The 20009-nt window shown below is 33.6% G+C and overlaps 1 protein-coding gene across 1 annotated transcript; it reads right to left on the bottom strand.

The window, feature by feature from the left end:
* Positions 1-2736: 2736 nt before the first annotated feature.
* On the bottom strand, positions 2737-19069 carry LOC117105281 (coronin-1A-like). The gene is made up of 9 exons (XM_033246389.1): positions 18922-19069; positions 9402-9599; positions 8865-9117; positions 7403-7578; positions 6873-6989; positions 5757-5858; positions 5110-5316; positions 4108-4323; positions 2737-3409 (listed from the first exon to the last, which is right to left on the bottom strand). Exons 2-9 carry the CDS (start codon positions 9591-9593, stop codon positions 3317-3319), a joined length of 1356 nt encoding a protein of 451 aa, XP_033102280.1. The 5' UTR covers positions 9594-9599; positions 18922-19069; the 3' UTR covers positions 2737-3316.
* Positions 19070-20009: the final 940 nt, after the last annotated feature.

The raw sequence follows: 20009 nt of genomic DNA, 5'->3' as shown, positions 1-20009 counted from the left end.
ATAACTCATGCGTATGGAAGGCAAAATGTGTTATAATCATAAAGCTATTAAACAACTAGAGTGCTGACAAGATGGCGCAGCAATGCAGAGTTATGTGTGTGTACCATCCAAGATGGCCGTCGTAGTAAAGCGCCACCTTCAGGCTTAGTATACATATTATTACACATTAATAAGCCTTCTGACTGACTATTATTTCATTAATCATAATGAGTAATGGTAATAACAAATTAATTAACTATTGTAGCCAAAACGAGGCCAAGTGGAGCATCTTATTCAAAAATAAAGTACCAAGGAATGAAAATTAAAATCGTGTACATTACGCCCAAACACCGCAACGCTCGAGTTTCAAACATACAGGTAACTACTGTACTGAACTTTCTGTGTAACTTGAGGGCGCAATTGCAAACGATGGCGCTTAGACGAAATTTGATTGGCTAAATCTATGGCAGCCATCTTGGATGGTACACACACACAGTTCTGCGTATTTCGAACATCGAATACATTGCGGTTAGCGCTCTAGTATTCTTATTATATCTCTATGGTTATAATCGACTTTCTGGTGATTTTCCCATTTAAAATAGGAAAAGGTTTTTACGTTCATCCTCTTAGTAACTGCGCATACGGATACAAAATATTGAAAAAGAAAAAAAGATGAAGAAGGAGAACTCTTAAATTCTTTACGGCCACTGCTTTAAAGATGTACTATCAGTCATGAGGTAAACAAATTAAAAATTTTAATTTCAAATTTGAATTGCAACTTTGTATATTACTCCATGGTATGCTTTTGTATACCATGGAGGGGAAAAATGTTGACATGTTGTGCAACTGATTTTCCTAAGACAGAAAAAAAGTTGTTTGATGAAAAACTGGGGAAAAATCAGTTCTAAAACATAACAAAATGTTTTTCCCTCCGGAGCCTGACTTTAAATTAAAAACTTGTCTGAAAAAAAATTCATACTTAATTTTCAGAGTGTTCAATAATAACTTTACTGTAAACATTTGCATAGATCTTTAAATTGACTGGTTATCAATTTGAATTTTGTAGTAAACTCTCTGTAAATCGGTGAAAATTATACTTTTTTAAAATCACTTTTTATGCGTTGAAAGCTAATCATTTATTGGATCCTTTAAAATGAGCTTTTAAAAGATTTTTTAATTTATTTTTGAGCTATTTTCCTGCCTTTTTGACTGCCAGTACATTTTAATAACTAAACAAAGTTACCTAAGCTTACACTGTTAATTAATTTTAATATGAAAAACATGATCAAAGTGTTCATGAAATAAGATTATAAATAATAAATAATAATAATAATTTATAAAGCGCCAATATCACTAAACCGAAAGTAAAAATCAAAGGCGCTGTGTATGTTTAAATGTTAAAAAGGTGTGTTTGAGTTCGGTCTTAAAAATAGAGAAACTTGGGCGATTCAGCAACATGTTTATGGAGGGGATCCAAAGAGCGGCGGCCGAAAATAAAGTGACCTGTTGCCATAGGATTTGGTGTTAACTTTAGGAACCATGAGCAAATTAATGTTAGAATGGAGGGAGGATAAAGGGACATATTTTATTCTATCCAATACTGACCACATAATATGTTCATTAAACATAAAATTACAATCGGACTGCAACGGGATATTCAACCATTCAAAATGTTTCAATAGGTCTACAATTGATACTGGAATAAATTTTAAAATCTTAACTGCTGAACGAATGAAACTCATATTAGAAGTTCGGGCGGATGTAGGGCACAAGTGGGTATAGATTTGCTCCAATGAATGAAGATTAAGTTAAATTGCGAAATGCTGGACATTTAGCTATGTGCATTTTGTTATTACACTAAAACATTACAAGGTTATTATATAACAGCTGGGCTGACAATATCCAAGTTATTTGTCAAAAAATAATGTGACTTATATGGTAAACTGGTAAACTAAGAGTCATATCATGAATCATGATGACTGACATCGACCAGCAGGTGACAGGGCTGTGATGGATCCAGAGGGTGGCAAAAGGGGTACTCAGCGGCAGATTCAGGGTGTGCACCAGCCTTGGCCCCGACCCTAAATCTGTCAAAATTATTTTATAAAATAAATAAATAAAAAAATAAATAAAAATAAAAAAAATATATATATATACAAAATTAATTACTATTTACGGGCAACCATAATAAATTGTGTTACAGTACCTCAGACCAAACCATGGTTGCGATGAGGAGGTCTACACCCTCCGCCTGATAAAGTCCCTCCTTGAGCCCCCCTCCATTTCAAATTCCTGGATCCGCCACTGGTTATTGTTCTCATTTTTTAAATCACCATCACAACTGCTATTACTAACAACATAACCACCTCACCACAACCACCACCACCACCACCCAAATTTTTGTTGCGCACTATGATCAAAATACAGCAATGCAACTAAACAACATAGAAAAATAGGGAAAAAAAATATTTTGTCCATTTTATTTCGTCTACTATCTTTAGGATACAAAGTCATCAGCAGAAAAAAAAATGATGATTTAATACTAATAATTATATTCATAAATCATACACAGATAATTGTGTTCAATCACTATACAGAATAGAATTTCTGTTTTCAATGGTCAAACTCAAAAATCTAAATTGCAATGTTCAGAATATTGAACATCTTTTCGCACTATTCTAGCTTGTAAAAAAAGTTGGTAAACTCTACAAATTTACCTGTCTCTTATACACATCTAGATGTGTATAAGAGACAGCTAATAATCTTTGTCTTGGTATTTTTAAGATTAGAAAATATAACCCAACCTACAACAAATTATCAGATATTTTTAGTCGCAACTTTGAAAATATGAAGATTAAAACGAAATTAATGCTGAAAAATGAATTCAACTTTTAGTTTTATAAATACAGAGAGTTGAATTACACAATATCTCAGAAATTTCCAAACAATTTTGCCAGAGGATACTTGCAGTACACACTAAACTACAGTATATACTTTTTAATTGTGTGTCTGTTTAGAAACATCAATTTCTGTTATACTTTGGAAACAAATATTGTGAGCAAATTTCAAATATTGCAATCAAACATTACTGTAATCACATTGGGTTAACAATTATGTTTTTGAATTTTTATACAATATTGTTTTATATAACAAAGTGGTTAATGTCCACCGACCCACTGATTACTTAAATTTCTGCATAATATCTAATTATTGAAAATTACAAAACAGGATTAATCATTAGGAAATTTATCAAACAGTTTAGTATTCTGCATTTATCTTTGTCTTTTACTGTCCTTGAAATCTCGAATGTGTTGACTGATTTTCATTAATCATCTGATTATTTTTGTTCAAGCGTTTTTACTCTTGCTTCCAGCGTCTCAACTGTTGACTTCAGCTTCTGAACTTCTTTCTTCAGGGCTGTAAATTCATCCTGAAAAAATACAGAAATTGTAGGCATCATTCAATTTTATCATAACATTTTTTTACCTTCATTGCCTTCCATATGTGCAAAATGGAAAAACTGATGAGGGCAGTATAATAAAAAAAAAAACACACACCTACCAAATCATTAAAAATATGGGGAAACCATATTGTTGAACCAACCAATGTAAAGTCCTGTCCAGACTATCAAATTGTATTTGACAAAAACATGTAACATTCCTTAATATAGTGTGGACAGAACTTAAAAAGAGTCTAAGCAAAGAATAGAATAATACGTCCAATATTTGGAAAAAAAAAAACATATTTTTTAAATTCTTAATATTCAATTGGAAGCTAGTAGATTATACAAAGTAATAAAAAAATTTTTTTTTTCCCCAATTTTCTTAAAACCTCAAAAAAGACATGGAAATATGCCTGTATTCAGATGCATGTCCATAAACATTTTAGTTAGATTTTTTCTTGGCAAACATTTCTGCTATTCACAACTTGTGTACAACAGGCTTAACAATGCATTGTGGGTATGCTGATAGTAGCATGACCAACAATTTCTGCTGTATTCACAACGTGTGCGCAACAGGCTTGACAATGCATTGTGGGTCTGCTGTTGTATGATCAAACATTTGTGCTGCATTCACAACTTGTGTACAACAGGTTTAACAATGCATTGTGGGTATGCATATTAATTACCTCTCCTCCTTCTCCTCCTGCTGGTTTGATTACTTTTTTTAAACCTATTCCTGCTTTCTTTGTAGTACTGTTGGATTTGACAGATTGTCCATTAAATGAAGCCTGGAAGCTCATTTTGTTGGGTTTGGCGTTTTTGCCGCTGACCCACTCAGATGCGGACAGTGCTGGAACATCAGAATTTGTATCTGGAAATATGTCTTCCTGGAACGTGTCAGACTGGAAAAGTGAAAAAAGATTTTTCAAATAAACACAAAAGCAAATCAATCGGCTTATACAATGCTAATGGCCGAGCGGTTAAGCCAAGGGCGCCATAATATCAGCGCTGGTTCCAACGGGACGCTCTCCTATGGTTCTGGAGGTGGAACAAGTTTTCTCAGATAAGGACTATAAACCATAAGCCCAGTATACACAATTGGCACATGTGCACTTTGAAGAACCCAGTACATCTTGCAAGATGAGTGGGGGGGGGGCCTACCCCATTGTACTGGTCCATATAGCCCCTGTTGTGGACAGACGAGAGCAGCTGGTGCCGGTTTAACGGGTAGCTCAGACACGAAGAGACCCTCGGGGGAGAAAAAAGTTACTGTACGAGCTAATCCACGCTTTGAGCGCTGGTGTAAAGTGCTATGTAAATTCAACCATTATTTTTATTATTATTAATGTATATGAAAACCTTAACACTTAATACTGCAGCATAATAGGTGAAAAATGGCAGCTTATTTATTTAAATGAACCTTTCTGGAATGTCAATCAAACTAGAAAACTGACCAATAAGAACAGGGGCAAGAATAATGTGCATCCTACAACCACACATGTTGTCCCAAAAATGCACAAGTTTCCATACATTTTATGCTATTGTTTTGTGGGAGCTTAGCAACAATATCCATAAGGAGGAGGGACTTAGCAGAAAATACTGTTAGCTTCCATGCTCACCATACAAATATATAAAACATATCACATTGTCATTTTAAAAACTGAGCAAAAAAAAAAATGTTCACTAACCTTTCTGGGGACAATCATTGATGAGACGGATATTATATTTTTGCTCTCGTATCGGTAGAAGCGGCAGATTTCTTTTAAGTGTGGATTGACCGCACGCTTGCAGACAGTTCCAATTCGATTATGTGCCGTTGACTCTACATAGTTACTCAGAAAGTGAAGATATGGTGCATCTTCTACTAATTCGTAGTATCGGACAGCAGCATCTCCCTGTGTAAGACAACAATCATACAATTTTATTTATCGGTTTTATATATGACAGCAATAAAGATTTAACAAATCAAATTTTTATAAACATCTTCATTTGCTTAGTCATATTTCTGTGAAAAAATTTTTTTAATCATTTTAGCTTAACTCTACATGCATCACACATGCACGCATACACATACATATGAAAAGTATATTAACATTATTTTAAAAATACAAATCTCAATAATAAACTATTGATTTTGGAATCTGTTTTGTCAAAAATTACATCCCTGATATCAAATGAATTAAATATTCATAACTTTGCTATACTCAACTAATTTCCATCCAACAAAAAATAAGAATTCATGCAGTATAAAAATACCAGAAACTTAATTTTGAATATTTCCTACAAATGGCTGGTTTTGCCAGAGCTGGTCAAACGTATGTAGACCACAGCTTACCTTGCCAGTTAGAAAAACAACATTGAGATCTGAATCATAGTAAATATGCAGGGGACTATTACTTGTATCCAAAGACGTTAGTGTAAGTTTTTTCTGGTCAGTCTAAGATAAAGAAAAACAAAAGCTATATTATTAAGTACAAATATTTTATTTTTTTAAATCCTTTATTTCTCAACATTCAACATGGCAATTGGCTGCGCCCTTCAGAACATTGCTGCGCCATCTGACGCCCCTACAACATATAATATACATACAAATGTTCCTTAAGCCACCTCTCAATGTCAGGGTTATTCAAGGAGCCAAACACCCACACTCTAATTAAAATCAGATGCTCGCCAGGTTTCAACTGGATGTACAGCCCAAGAAGTGGGAAGAAGGTTTACCAGTTGTTAAATGGCGATCTTGAGACTAAAAAACCTAAAACTAGGATATATGAGATACTATCAGTAATTTATTTTTAGTTGTAACTTATGGCTTTTCAGAATTACTTTGGTCCATTCAAGTTCATTGAGAACATCCACTAAAATACATATTAATATATTATTATTTGATATGATTTATACAGCGCACACATTTCACATACACATAGAGAATAAATCAGGTACAATGTTGAGATTTCCTTGTCACGGGCGTCATCATAGGATGGGCTGGGTGGGTCTACCCAACAATTTACAAAAAAAATGCTCAACTGTTGATTTCGACAAAACAACAGGATGTTTGTATCATTGTAGGGGTAGGCGGCAAAAAAATCAAGTATTCAAAAATTACCTATCGCCTTACCTTGCGAGCGCATTGGCACCCCCAACCCCCGCCATTTCAAGACTCCTAGATACGCCACTGGAGGGAAACATAAAGGCCGTTTTCCACTAGGTGAATTTATTTGCGCGAATCAAAAACTTGTACCCGTACGCATGCGCATTTGAGAATCTTGTGATTAAACTGGGCATGCGTAGAGGCGAAAATTTTAGATTTGCGCGAATAAATTCCTCTAGTGGAAAATGGCCTCAAAGTGTCTTGCCAAAGGACATAGCCGGTGTGCTCAGTGTTGGCCTCAAACTTACAACTTCACAATTAAAAGTCAAAACCTTAAGCACTTGACCATACAGTCGTACGTACCTGGCTCCATGCAGCCAACTCACGTTCACTCATTCTAGAGAATCCAGTCGACAGAAACATATTATAGTTAGCATACTCTATAAACTGCGGTTTAGATCCTTGATGACCGTCCCATTCCTAAGGAAAATTTTGAAATAAGTGATTAGTATAGTTATTATTCCAAACAATAGTTGGAAAATAGTACATGATGGAGTGATTAGTGTATAAAAATTAAATTTGATAATATTTAAATTTAATAATAATAATAATAACAATAATAATAATAACAATAATAATAATAATAATAATAATAAATATTTATATAGCGCCAATAAAATGACGTGTTGAAATATTAATTATCATTGGGAATGTTTTATCAATAGAATAACATTCAGATGCAATATGCAATTTCATAAAATGCTGATAAATCTTACCACTAAATACTGTATATTATGTCGACAAACTTTCTATCCAGAATGTGAATTTTATGTGCAATAAAATCTAACATATAATATAATAGATGTGTTTACAAAATGACAAAATGTCTGTACCGATTTCTTTTCTAATGTACGTGTATCCAGGACTCTGAATTTCTTGTCCTTACAAGAAACGACTATGTTGGATCCGTCCTCGTTAAGGCTCATTGAATAGAGGAAGCCAGGAAAAGAGCAGGATGCTATAGCCTCAGCCGACTCCAGGTTCCATACTATAATATCACAATCAGCAGCTGTGAATGAATAAACATACAGTTGAGACTGGTGCACTGTAAGTGCAAGTAATTCATTCAAGTAACTGAGTAAGATTTGCATGCTTCAGAAAACGAAATTAAAACCCTTCCAAATAATTGACTGTTCTGATTCTTCCGTATGGTGACCATGTACCCAGTTGCCACTTAAAATAGCTCTCTGTAGTGAAGACACTACATTTCGTACAATGTATATAAAGGTCATTTTGGCTCTAATCAACCACCACTATTTTTGGGGGTGTATAAACATTCTAATAAATTAGGCTATCCAATTTTGAATGGTATTTCTTGAAAGGGGGGGGGGGGACAAATACGTCTATGTATCAACTTTTTATCTTCAATATTCCATAAGATATAGCTTTGTAATAACTGTAATACAAAGTTATAGGAGCCATTACCTGAATGAAAAAAGGGGCGTGGTATCTAGAAAAAAAAGTCATAATTATTTTTTTTTAAACTGCTTGAAAATTCAAGCTGAAATTTTGGATTCTTTCTTTCTGAAATTTCAAGGTATTTTTTTAAAGAAAAATCCAACAGGTTCACAGGGAAACTTTGAAAACTAAAGGAAAATGTGTCTTTAAATCTACATGTTAATATAGTCTACCAAATGTACAACTCTCAATACAGGGGATCTAACAGAACATAACAGTAGATAAAAAAGCATGTGTATACTATAAGTCTAGTCTTTTGTTTATAAAGTAAACAACTCATTGTGTGCAAAAATGATTACAAAGATATCATTTTATCAAACATTGACCTGTGTGTAATAATTATAATAATAATACTATATGAATGTTTGAAGTACACCACATAGGTAGTTCTGAAAAGAACTGTTTGTTGAGAATCGAAACGTCAAGACATTCTCAACAAACATCAGTTTTTTCAAAACTATCTACATGGTGTACTGCAAACTTTAATATATTGTTACTTCGCCATGCAAACCTTCAAACAATATTTAATAATAATATTAATAATAATAATATAAATTTAAATTACAAGTAAAATTTGCTTAATACTGTGATGGTTTACATCAATGTAAAATTAAAGTCAGGTACAACCACTCTTTTTATATTTTATATTTTAACACATATGTATAGAGGATGACCCTTCTAGCATATCCTAGAAGGTCGGCTGATATTCAGAGAGCCCGCAAATAAATAAAATAATTTGCTTTTATCAATGAAGTCTTTTTATGAGGCTTAGGGAATGGAGCTGTTTTTAGCCCCAGTAAGTGCCCAGCTTAAGGAATTTGATCGAAATATACTAACATGCAGAAAATAAAATATTCTCAGCTGAGCAATGCCAGGTCAACAGCTGCACCCGGCGTTGATGGTCGGAAAGTTCTAGAAGCGGTTCAGTTATCGATTCCTTAATACCGCCGTCTGGAATTTCCCAGATTTTGATTACGCCTTTGTCATCTCCACTCGCAATACAGTTATCGTTGAAAGGATTCCAGGCCAGGACCAGTACATCTTTCTCATGGCCTTCCACCTTGGGGAAGCTTTGGTCCAGTCGCCCATACTAAACAAAGAATATAATAAATGATTAGTGAACACAATTTGGGGGGTACTGTTGGAAAGTGGTCACCCGAAAAAGCCATTATTGCTGGAAAAAAATTCAATTAATAAAATTTAAAAAATATTAAATTTTAATATTTAATAACAAATGCATACATTCAAGCACTTCTCCATGTCTGTCTTTACTGCGGTTGGCTCTTGGCCATAGCCACATCGAACCTGAAGTAAAAAAGTGCTTCATAAACTGCAAGGAAAAACGCTACACAACATGGAAATACTGATACATACCTTTTCAATCGGAAGAACCCCAAATGCTCCTCCACCACCCGTCTTAACAACAAAAGCCAAAAACTTCGCGTTTGCTGTGATAACCACACCGTCAAAGTTGATTTCTGTTAACCGCACATTGGTAAAAGTGTTTTCATTTGCATACTTCTTCCCAAAAATGTGACGAAATTTACTTGAGCGCACAAAGGCCATCGATCTAGAAGTATTAAAACATAACAATGAAGAATAAAAGTTTACATCTACTGTATTCTGACCCATACATAGTAACATATAGGCCTACACTAAACATTTACTTTTTTCAATCATATTTTCCCTTGCAATTGCAAGGCCCATTTCACCTACATACAATTATACAAAATTGCACAACTTCAAAATGTAAAACTCAATTTTGTTGTTCACGTTGTTTTTTAATTTTATTATTATTTTTATTTATTTATTATTATTAATATTATCTGCCAACCAATTAAAAATGCAGATAATACAGTACTAATATTATCATGTTCATGGTAATACTAATCTGTTGCTGTAGAGCAAACTGGCAAATACCATGGGGGAAGAAAAAAAAAGGAGGCTTCTCGAGCTGGAGTTATCATTATAATCCCCTATAATCCAGTTAGCAACATTCAGTGGCCTATCCTACAGCATTGCGATTGTTTATTGTACCCCGCTGCGTTTATCAGTTTCAAAATCGTTTAAACATGTACCGCTGTATCGCTGTAAGCCGAGCTCATCTCCGACCTCTATCGACAAATTATGCCGTGTGGAGTAAAGAAATATACACACCAATGACCAAATGAGGAATTGTAAGCCTACTAGTCTTCGGATCCATTCGGTATTTTTAATCAGCTTTTCAAAACGCAAATTTTTGTACCAAGAACGCTAAGATCGAACAAGAAGAAGTCATGTTTTTAATTAACATAAGTTTTACTTATTTTCAAAAAGTTGTTTTATGACACATGGATTTATCCTTTTTCCACTTTTCGGCACATTTTGGCATGTTAAAATTAAGTCAAAATAAGATTTTTACAAATTCACACAAACATCTGACATTGAACAAGGATCCAAGCATTGCCTGTAACATTTCAGAATATATGGTTGCCCATGTGCCAACACCCTCGCGAGAGGGCAGCGTTTTTTAAGTCTTTTTAAATTTGATTTTAATCTTTAATATCATGTATTTTTAAAACAAAATTTATTTTTTTCATAGGTTTACTGTACATGCTTACTTTGTGTGCAAGTGCTACTCCATGAAGCTTAACAGGTGGAAGACAAAAACTAAAAAAATGCTAACTTAATATTAACGAAAAAAAGTGAAGACAAACATAATTATTTGTTCATTTGATGATGGTATTTGCCATTCGTGTGGCGAACAGGTCGTTCCTATGCAAAGTATGAAGACCTTAGCGGAATATGACAAAGAGGCTAAAGATGCTGGCTTGGTGACCTGGTAATCTGGTGAACAATTATAAATTGTGAGATTGACGAATGCAGGTTTGGTCATTATGCATTTGACGGTATTAGAACAATTTGATTGGAAGCTTACTGTAGCTGGAATGGAACTCAAAAATAAGCTTGATAATTTTAATGTGGCTTAAAGATGAGTTTCTAGGTTTCCTGGATGAATGGAAGGCACAGGTCAACGGAATAGACAACGTAACCAGTTCCACTAAGAAGAAAATTCTACTCAGTCAAGAAACTCTAAAAGGTTTAAGAATAAATAGGTTAGTGGAATTATATGTCCTAAATTTTTAAGATTGTAATTACCATACTGTGTACTATGTGGACAGAGACAGTACCCACCTTAGCCCTACCATGGCTGGGGCTGATGTGCGACATTTTTTTTATGGATACTTAGGCACTGTAGATGCCCAGAAAAGACTCTTGTGTGCATGCATTTTAGGGCATTTCTTGGAAACCCCACTCCACACTACCCCTCCACACCACCCCTGGCTACGGGCCTGTAACCTATAATTTTACTTACCATTGCTTTGTGCATTGCTAATAATTATAGAATTTTGTTGTTTTTTTCCTACAGTTAACTCATTTGTAGAGCTTGGCAAGAATCTGTTGGATCATCCTAATGTTAAGTTTCTTCTAAGTGATAAATTGAACCAGGACCTGCTAAAAAACTATTTCAGTAAGTAAAGAGGAGCTGGTGGAAGATGCGAAAATTTAACGGTGGCACAGTTTGGGCATAACATGCTTGCCTTGTATGTTGCTTCAGACTGCGCAAAAGCTTCAAAGCGAGGGAATAGCAGGGTGATTGACAAATAAATTCATCTGGATGACGCACCACTGCCAAAGCGAAGGCCTGTTAACTACTAAATCTATTGTAACTACTTAAATCCATGTAACAAGCTGTTACAGATAAACATTGGATGTAAATACTGTAAACATTGCTTTAGTACTACTGTACAGCAAAGATAATGAATGTAAAAATATTTTTTTTATATAGTATATATATATATTTTTCTATTGGTTTTGAGAATTTGAATACCAAAATATTAAAGGCAATTTTTGGGTTGTTAAATTCTTGCATTTTCTCTATATATTTTGTCTATACAGTTGAACTTGCCTAAATCGAATCCAAAATGCCACTGAAGTACCGTACTCGCGCGAATAAGCGCCCCGTTAAAATAAGCGCCCCTCTCGAATAAGCGCCCCTTGTTTGGCATCGCATCCATTTTTTTAATTGTCAAGTGCTTCCTTGTTTCTAATTCTAGGTTTCTAAAAAACAAATAAACAGAAGACTTATTTCCAGTTGGGTCCTTCTGGTGGTGATTGGGCAATACACCGGGAGACAATCACCTACTCTTTTCAAAATAGTGCACTGCATTCCTTAACGTGCATATGGGCCATAATGCACACAGGACCAACGGCTTAAACGTCCCATCCAAATTGCTTTAATCACTGTCAATAATACATATATTGTACAAAATTGCAAATAAAAAATATTATAATTAAAAGATTCAAACAATATTCATCTTATACATTATTTCTTATTGATATTTTCAATCATACATTTCACAATTTGATTTTAAGACATTACAAGATGTTATAAGTAGTAAAATATGAACAAAATCAGCATCAGTTTTATGGCTACTGCTGTAGATAGAATTACATTATAAAGGTAAACAATGTTGTGTTTTTAAAGCCTTTATTCAGTAGCATACACAATTTGAATAACAAAGCAATATTGTTGATTGTATAGATTTGTATTAATTACAATGTGTTTCTAAACAGAAGCTGTTTAAGAAAATTAACCGCTCTTTTTCACTGTATTGTATATCTACTTTATGGGTGGATTTATTCGGTGCGAACACTAAGGATAACCCACAAAATTCTGAAGAAGACTTATTTTCAGTGGTGTCCTTCTGGTGATGATTGGACAGTACACCAGAAGACATCCCCATCTCCTATCTGAAGAGTGCACTGCTTTCTTTAACGTGCACATGGGCCATAATGCACACGGGACCAATGGCTTAAACGTCTCATCCGAAAGACGGTGCGCTATTGTAACTTGCATTTCAGCCCTCCAGCTGTACGGTACAAGGAGAGCAGGAATGGGAATTGAACCGGAGACCAATAAATCGCCACGGTTCAGCACACACACAGCGGCTACCACCTGTTTAGCCGATTGAGCAAACTACTCTCACATTATTGCACGTCATTAGAAAAAATAATGGTTCTTAATATTAATGACAAGTGCAATAAATGTGAATTAGTATGATTGGAAATATTGCTAATAATAAATTATTAACTATTCCTATGCTTTCAAATGACAAGCCTAAAAATATAATTATTATTATTTTTTTTATTCCTATTTCAAATGCCAAGAATAATGATGATTATTATAAATCATTCTCATTGTTCCAAAATTGCAAACAATGACAATTATTATAATCATTCTTACTTCAAACGACATTGTAATAATGTGAAATGTCATTGGAAACAATAATAATTATATGATTCTTTGTTTCAAATGATACTACAATAAAGAGAAATGTCAAGTAGAAACAATGACAATTATTATGATTTTATATTTTTTTAAATGACATTAAAGTGAAATGTCATTGGAAACAATAACAGTTTATTTGATTCTTATTTTTTCAAATGATAAGTGCAATATTGTAAAGAAGTATCAATTGGAAACAATGACAAATAATTTATGAACTCTTATCTTATAATGACATTACTGTACCAATGAGTAGTGTTAATTAAAAACAATGACAATTATTTTAAAGATTCTAATTTTCTTCAAAACGATAAGTGCAATAATGTGATGAAATGTCAATTGGAAACAATGACAACTACAATGACAACTACAATGACAACTACACACAATCACAGTAACTTCCAATCCCTGGTGACTTCCTCTTGCAATCTCCCTTTGGAGCTACAGTATTCCTATTGTGTTGGACCTGGATGGCTACTGTAGGTCTACACAATTAATATTATACCACATCCCAGTACATTACAACATGGAAAGTGACAGACATGGATTCTGACATTACAGTTGAAAGAAAGCTGTGTAAGCGCAAATAATGCACAAACAACTCCCTAACAATTACTATCATAATTAAATAATATTTTAATAGATACATTAATTAATTGTTAGTAAATATAATTACCTAACTTTAAATAATTAATATTACGGTACTAACACACATTTCAACAGAATGACAATGAATAGTACTTTCAAGGAATACATAATGAGCTGTAATAACAGAGTAAAATTCTATACCTAAAAGTGCACAGTAATATAAATAGAGTAATGACAAGTAGGTTAGCCATGTACTGTAATGAAATGAAACCATATAACATTTTGGTTGCCTATTATATGAATAATTGATTCATTCTTGATTACTATTGGGATAATCAGTAGTATCAGTTTCTCATTACGTTTTCTACTGCTAGCTAGCCTAGGCCAACCCTTCCTTCCTAGTAACGGAATCCAGGAAGTGAACGTGGTACACGGGATTACCATAAAAGGATATAATATTCTACGATGCATTTCAACTTTCTTCTATTGCCAATGCCATTGTAAAAGACAACTGTACCACCACTTGTTATAATATCCTCATTAATTCATGGCTATCATTATTATGCATGAGGAAGATGTGTGGTCAGTGAAGCATGTAAGCTGATGTGGGATGGTATAACATCCAGATAAAAATCTGTGGAGGGACTATGAGACATGCGAAGCACTGAGCTGAGTGCGGGGGGAGGGGAGGATGCTTGATATTTTTGTTTAGAAATGCCTGACCAGACAATAGCCTTAACATTGGCACTGGTTTGGGCTGCTCCTAGGGCAGGTTTCGGATGGTAGAACCAAGTCTTCTCAGGTTAATGACTTAAAATGGGAGGTCCCGTGTACATGTCTGGCTCGTGAGCAATCTAAAGAACCCATTGCATCTTCCGGTAGATTAGGGGGTTTACCCTGAAGCTACAGTATGGTTCATTTCAGCCCATGTTATTGTTGAATGATGTGAACATGTAGCTAACTATAAGCGCCTTTTTACAGCTACTACAGTAGATAGTCATAGACCATGCCAATACGCAATTCAGCATAATGACGCTGCAAGTTATGGGTTATTCTTCTACTTTTACCAATTACCATGCTCCACTTTTTTGCTTTTCTTTTCTTCTCTAGCTATTATCTCTTTTTGGGGGATATACATTGTCCCACCTCCTTTGGATCTCCCCCACATTCCACCTAATATAAGAACCTTATTTGGCATATTCTATAAGAATACATTTTACAAAAATATTGATTACTTTCATACTGTTCACTATAAGGCAAAGGTCATACTATACTATTGTACTGTATTGTAGTAAAATTATTATAAAGAATTATTTATTATTGAGAGAAGGATGAACATCATGTCAGCCTCACAATGCAACAACACATTGAATATAAACCTGCCTGGTATTTAGACAGGAAACACAAGTACAATATACAGTACACACAATTAAACTTTGAATTTCTTTTTATTAGCACCAGCCAAAAAAACTAACAAGGAAATACTTCACGGCAGCTGTATTTTACACATACAGTATGTGGGTCTTTGTCAAATCACTTTTGATGAATTATGAATTTACACAGTTCAACTGCAAAATGTGGTTTTTAATTGCACTAAGTTTTATTGAGTGCCACTGCTTCGAAGGTGTATGTTTATATAAATAAATCATAAATCATTTAGAAAGTTTGTACCATCACTACATTATGCCATAAATTACTGTTAAATCATTCACTATCACTTTTTTTTTTAAATTACTGTAGGCCTAACTAATAAAATGTTGCATTAATTACTAAATTAGCTTAAAATACGATTAACATATTTTTTAACATTCTTCTAAAATGGAATTCTATAGAGGTTTGTGTCCTTGCCCGATAAATTAATAATTTAAAGATAGTAGATGAGGTTCTTATCATATTAATTTGTATATCATTTATGCATTAACAAAATTGTGGACTGTTAGATTCACCTACTGTATACTGTTGCAGTATGCTTCTCACCCAAACTATCAACAATCTTGTAAACTTTTGAACTAGTAATGGATGAAATATAATTATTTTATTAGCATATTAATAACACATGGATAAACACAAATTTAATTTGAGTTTTCCACTACAAAGGGTGTAAACTAATAATGCTATGCAAACAAATTACATATATCCACATACATTCAAATTATTGGTACAATTAAAATTTTCAAAACCTGGGAGTTTCTACAGACATTTAGCCACATCTCATTAATTTTTTTTGTTTGCATATTGTAATGCATTCAATGTAATGAAAAACCTTTGGGATTGTCTTTGTAAAGTTAAGCATCTACACTTCAGCGAACACACTAACGTCTCTAAGTCAATACATTATAATTGCAAAATATCAGAAGACACATTTTAATGCAGCACAGATGTACAGTATGTACAGGTACCTGGCTGCCTTGTTGTAGACAAAGCCATGGTTGAAAATGGGAAGGCTACACCTGAAGTAAAATCTGGGGAAACCCCTTACAAAGATATTAAATCATTGCACATTTTAAAATATCAAATTTTTGAGACACAGCAAAACAATTCAGGTCTTGATGATTTAAGTTGTGTTATGAAAATCCTATAATTAATTTACCAGTCAGCTAATTTAATAGCCTCTGTATAGAAACAGCATTGTCAATGTTAGGAAATACACTTGTCAATTCGAGACCACCTTTGGGACCTGAAAATTTGCGGTGGTCTTGTGGTTCGGTCTCCACTTAATAGACTGAAGATTTAGTTCTTTGAAAAAGTGGTCTCGAAATTAGTTTATAGGGGTCTCAAATTAGAGGGGTCTCGGAATTAGAGGGGTCTCGGACTGGACGGTACTGTACACAGTAGTTTTACATGTAGGTCCCTTTAACTTAAAATAGTTTTTTCTAACTGAATATTAATTAATGCATTAAATAATAATGCACAGTTCCATCATGGAATGGATATGTAGGCCTACTGCAGGTCATGTTCATACCACCTAATGCACATTTTTAAAGGACATACAGGTTATATTTTATTGTCTATTGTGTTTTGGAGTTTTTTTTGTTGTTGGTAATACTGTAGCCCATAATGGATGTTGCAGATACATAATTCAATTGAATATCTATAGATATAATTAAAGCATTATGGTATCAAATATTGATAATATGTTCAATGTTTTGTAATGATTATTAATGCAATATTTGCAGTGACCAATATATATTCTTTCATATATGAAAATATAATTTTAATACATTGTGTACAGTACATAATTGAATTTATAAAATTTTAAAATATTTTTCCTATTTAAAAAAATGAGTTGCAAATATTTAATAAATTTTTAGATATCTTTTTTTCTTTGGTTAGATTTCCTGTTTATTGTTCACATGTGAAGTGAGAGTAAAGTTGACATTGAAATAAAAATGCAAACATTTTCATTCATTTTTCATGCACAGTATTAAATTATGTCTGTCACTGTTCCAACTACTGTTTTGTAAGTTTAATATTCAACAAATTTAAAATATGTTTTAATTCATTCTTTAACAAAATTGTAATACATTAAACTTTTATCAAACAATTGTTATCAATTTCTGAAATGTTGAAAAAAAAAATTATTTCCTGATAATTTGCCTGAAGCACACTAGACCCAAAATAAATTTTTGAATAAAATAATGGGTTTAAGGATTCTTTTTTTCCAATCAGTGTCTGAAATAACTTATCAATTATCTTTTTACAGTATCTCACTAGCCTAGGCCTACAGTAATACAGCAGGCCTATATGCATGCCTTTGTGTAAGTCTTGGCTTTAGTAGTGTTTCCCAAAGCCGTAGCAAAGTTTAAGCTTTTTCCATTTTTTCCGTTGAAGGTAAACATGACAGAGACATGTGTAAGAAATGTATTAGTGTATGCTTTTGCAGCTGTAACTCAAATTCGCATCCAGGGTTCCAATTAGGGTGAACCCTCACAAGTCATAAAATCATAACCAAAACATCATGTAAATGAATCCATTGTTCCAGAAAAATAAACATTGTCTTTATATTTTAACCAATGTTAGGAACACAGCAGAAATAATCACTGTTCTAGAGTAATTTGTGTTATCCTTGGTGGTTTACTGTAATTGTTCAGTCATTTCTTTTGTGTCACTAAAACTTTTAATTGAATTAAATGATGATGTCACTATAATGGACTTTACTGTTATTGGCAAGAATACCATATCTACAGCAAAGCATACAGAATTTTAATATTAATGTTATCAGAATCTCTTGGTCACAGTATACAGTTACTGACAGTTTAGTTAAGTACTGACGTAAGATTTCCTTTGAATGGTATGAGGATTATAACTATCCTTCCACTGTTCTATTTAAATAAAAATGTTACTCCTCTATTACTAAAATAGCATGAAGTGGATACTACTCTAGGCTACCTACCTAGTTAAAAATCATATAGAGTTAAATGAGCTAAATAAGCCCTGGACAGAAACAGTACATTAGCAAACATACACTTGCTTCTTTTGAACAGTAAATGGAAAATATATCTCAATAAAAACAAGGAGTGCAGATTATCTATAGTAGGAACACCTACTGTACTATGGACTTTCACTTGAACTTTTCCAAATCTTCAGGAAAAATAACTAACACTTTACACCACATCCTCAAGACTGGTTGTTACCAAGTAAAATGAGTGCTAATAGTAATATTAATTAAATATTATATTTAACCAAAGATGTTGTAACCGCAATGTCGTAAAATAATGTAAAATGTCTCAAGAAAGTGTACAGTACACATCGGGATGCTTATCCACCCATCTCCCTCAACCAGGCTAGGCCAGGTCCTCTGCCCTTGAGATGAACCGGTGAGGGGCCAAGCCGGTATCTGCTTACCCAGTCCTTGTTTGACCCGGACTAGAGTAGAGAAGGAAGGCCTGACTATATAAAGCAAATACCGGTAGTCGGATAATTTTATAATGCTAGCTCCAACATGCTGAAGGAATGTACAAAAACTGCTTACATACCTTTTTTGTCAGACTATGCTTGCTAGAAAAAAATACACAACCTCAAAAAAATCAAAATTGTTTAGTTCACCACGAGATTGGATGGTTGAATTGTGAACAGTGCGACGATACAATGCGGTCCATAGGAAGTTGAAAACCCGGAAGTAAAAGGATCAGACTCGAGGAGAGAAGAAAGGAGAAGGGCGTTGTCAATCGACCAACCAACGGCTAACAAAAACTTCGTCACCGTATAAACTTAAGAGGGCAGGCTACCATTAAAATTATATAATTATTATTATACTAGTTATACAATATACAGTACATTGTAATGTCTTTCTGATGGCGCTTCTGCCTCACTCAAACTATCGAATGGAATTATGCATAATATAGTGACTGCAAGATATCCAACGTTCTATACATTTTATAGCAATTAAAAATAGTGGCAATGTGTAGTAGAATTTACTGTGCTCAGTTGGTTACGGTGTTATATCTTCAAATGAAATGTTACTTATTTTATTTATTTTGGATTTTTAATGTTGCTTACTTTTTTTTTATTTTGAATTTATCATCTGGCATTAATCGCTGGCATTAATCCCAAGGCAAATCAAATCAAAGTAAATACACCTGTTTGTAATTCATTTATATCATCATATTTAACGTATTGGAATCGTAAAATAAAAGTTTTGTATGAGATAATGGGAGTTCAAATCCTGAGAGCTTTCTTCTTGTGCTTTTATTAGGCCTATTATTATTAAGCCTTGTGGTTTCGGTGCTAAAGCCAAGGGCACTGAGAAAATGTAACTTTTAATATTGCAACATGATATAGGTGGAAGGATGAGTGTTTTATATAGAGCTAGAGCAGAAATATTTGTTGGGAGATTATTATATTTAAGCTTGTTAAGAATGCCGAGGTTGGCCGACATTTTTGTGGTAATTTTATTATAGCTTTTCGTCAATGAGACACCAAGAAATTTGGTGAATTTATGTTTTTCTAATGGAACACTTTAAATAGGGTAGCGTGTGGTATTAAAATCTTTGTTACTGGGCCTTTAAGGAAAGTCATAAAACTAGTTTTGTCTATAATAGGCCAGTATTTAGTGTAAGTTTGTT

This window comes from Anneissia japonica, unplaced genomic scaffold (assembly GCF_011630105.1).
Source record: "Anneissia japonica isolate Jap-2015-1 unplaced genomic scaffold, ASM1163010v1 scaffold287726_len2788222_cov184, whole genome shotgun sequence".
NCBI classification, from domain to species: domain Eukaryota; kingdom Metazoa; phylum Echinodermata; class Crinoidea; order Comatulida; family Comatulidae; genus Anneissia; species Anneissia japonica.
The sequence above is the reverse complement of the archived record's forward strand: the minus strand, read 5'-3'. Positions and strand labels throughout refer to the sequence as shown.

Excerpts from the sequence above, each read along its gene's own strand:
- LOC117105281 (XM_033246389.1), bottom strand. The coding sequence starts at position 9,593 with ATGGCCTTTGTGCGCTCAAGTAAATTTCGTCACATTTTTGGGAAGAAG. Across the intron at positions 5,317-5,756 it reads TTGTTTTTCTAACTGGCAAG|GGAGATGCTGCTGTCCGATA; the intron begins GTAAGCTGTGGT and ends TGTCTTACACAG. Across the intron at positions 4,324-5,109 it reads CAATGATTGTCCCCAGAAAG|TCTGACACGTTCCAGGAAGA; the intron begins GTTAGTGAACAT and ends TCACTTTTCCAG.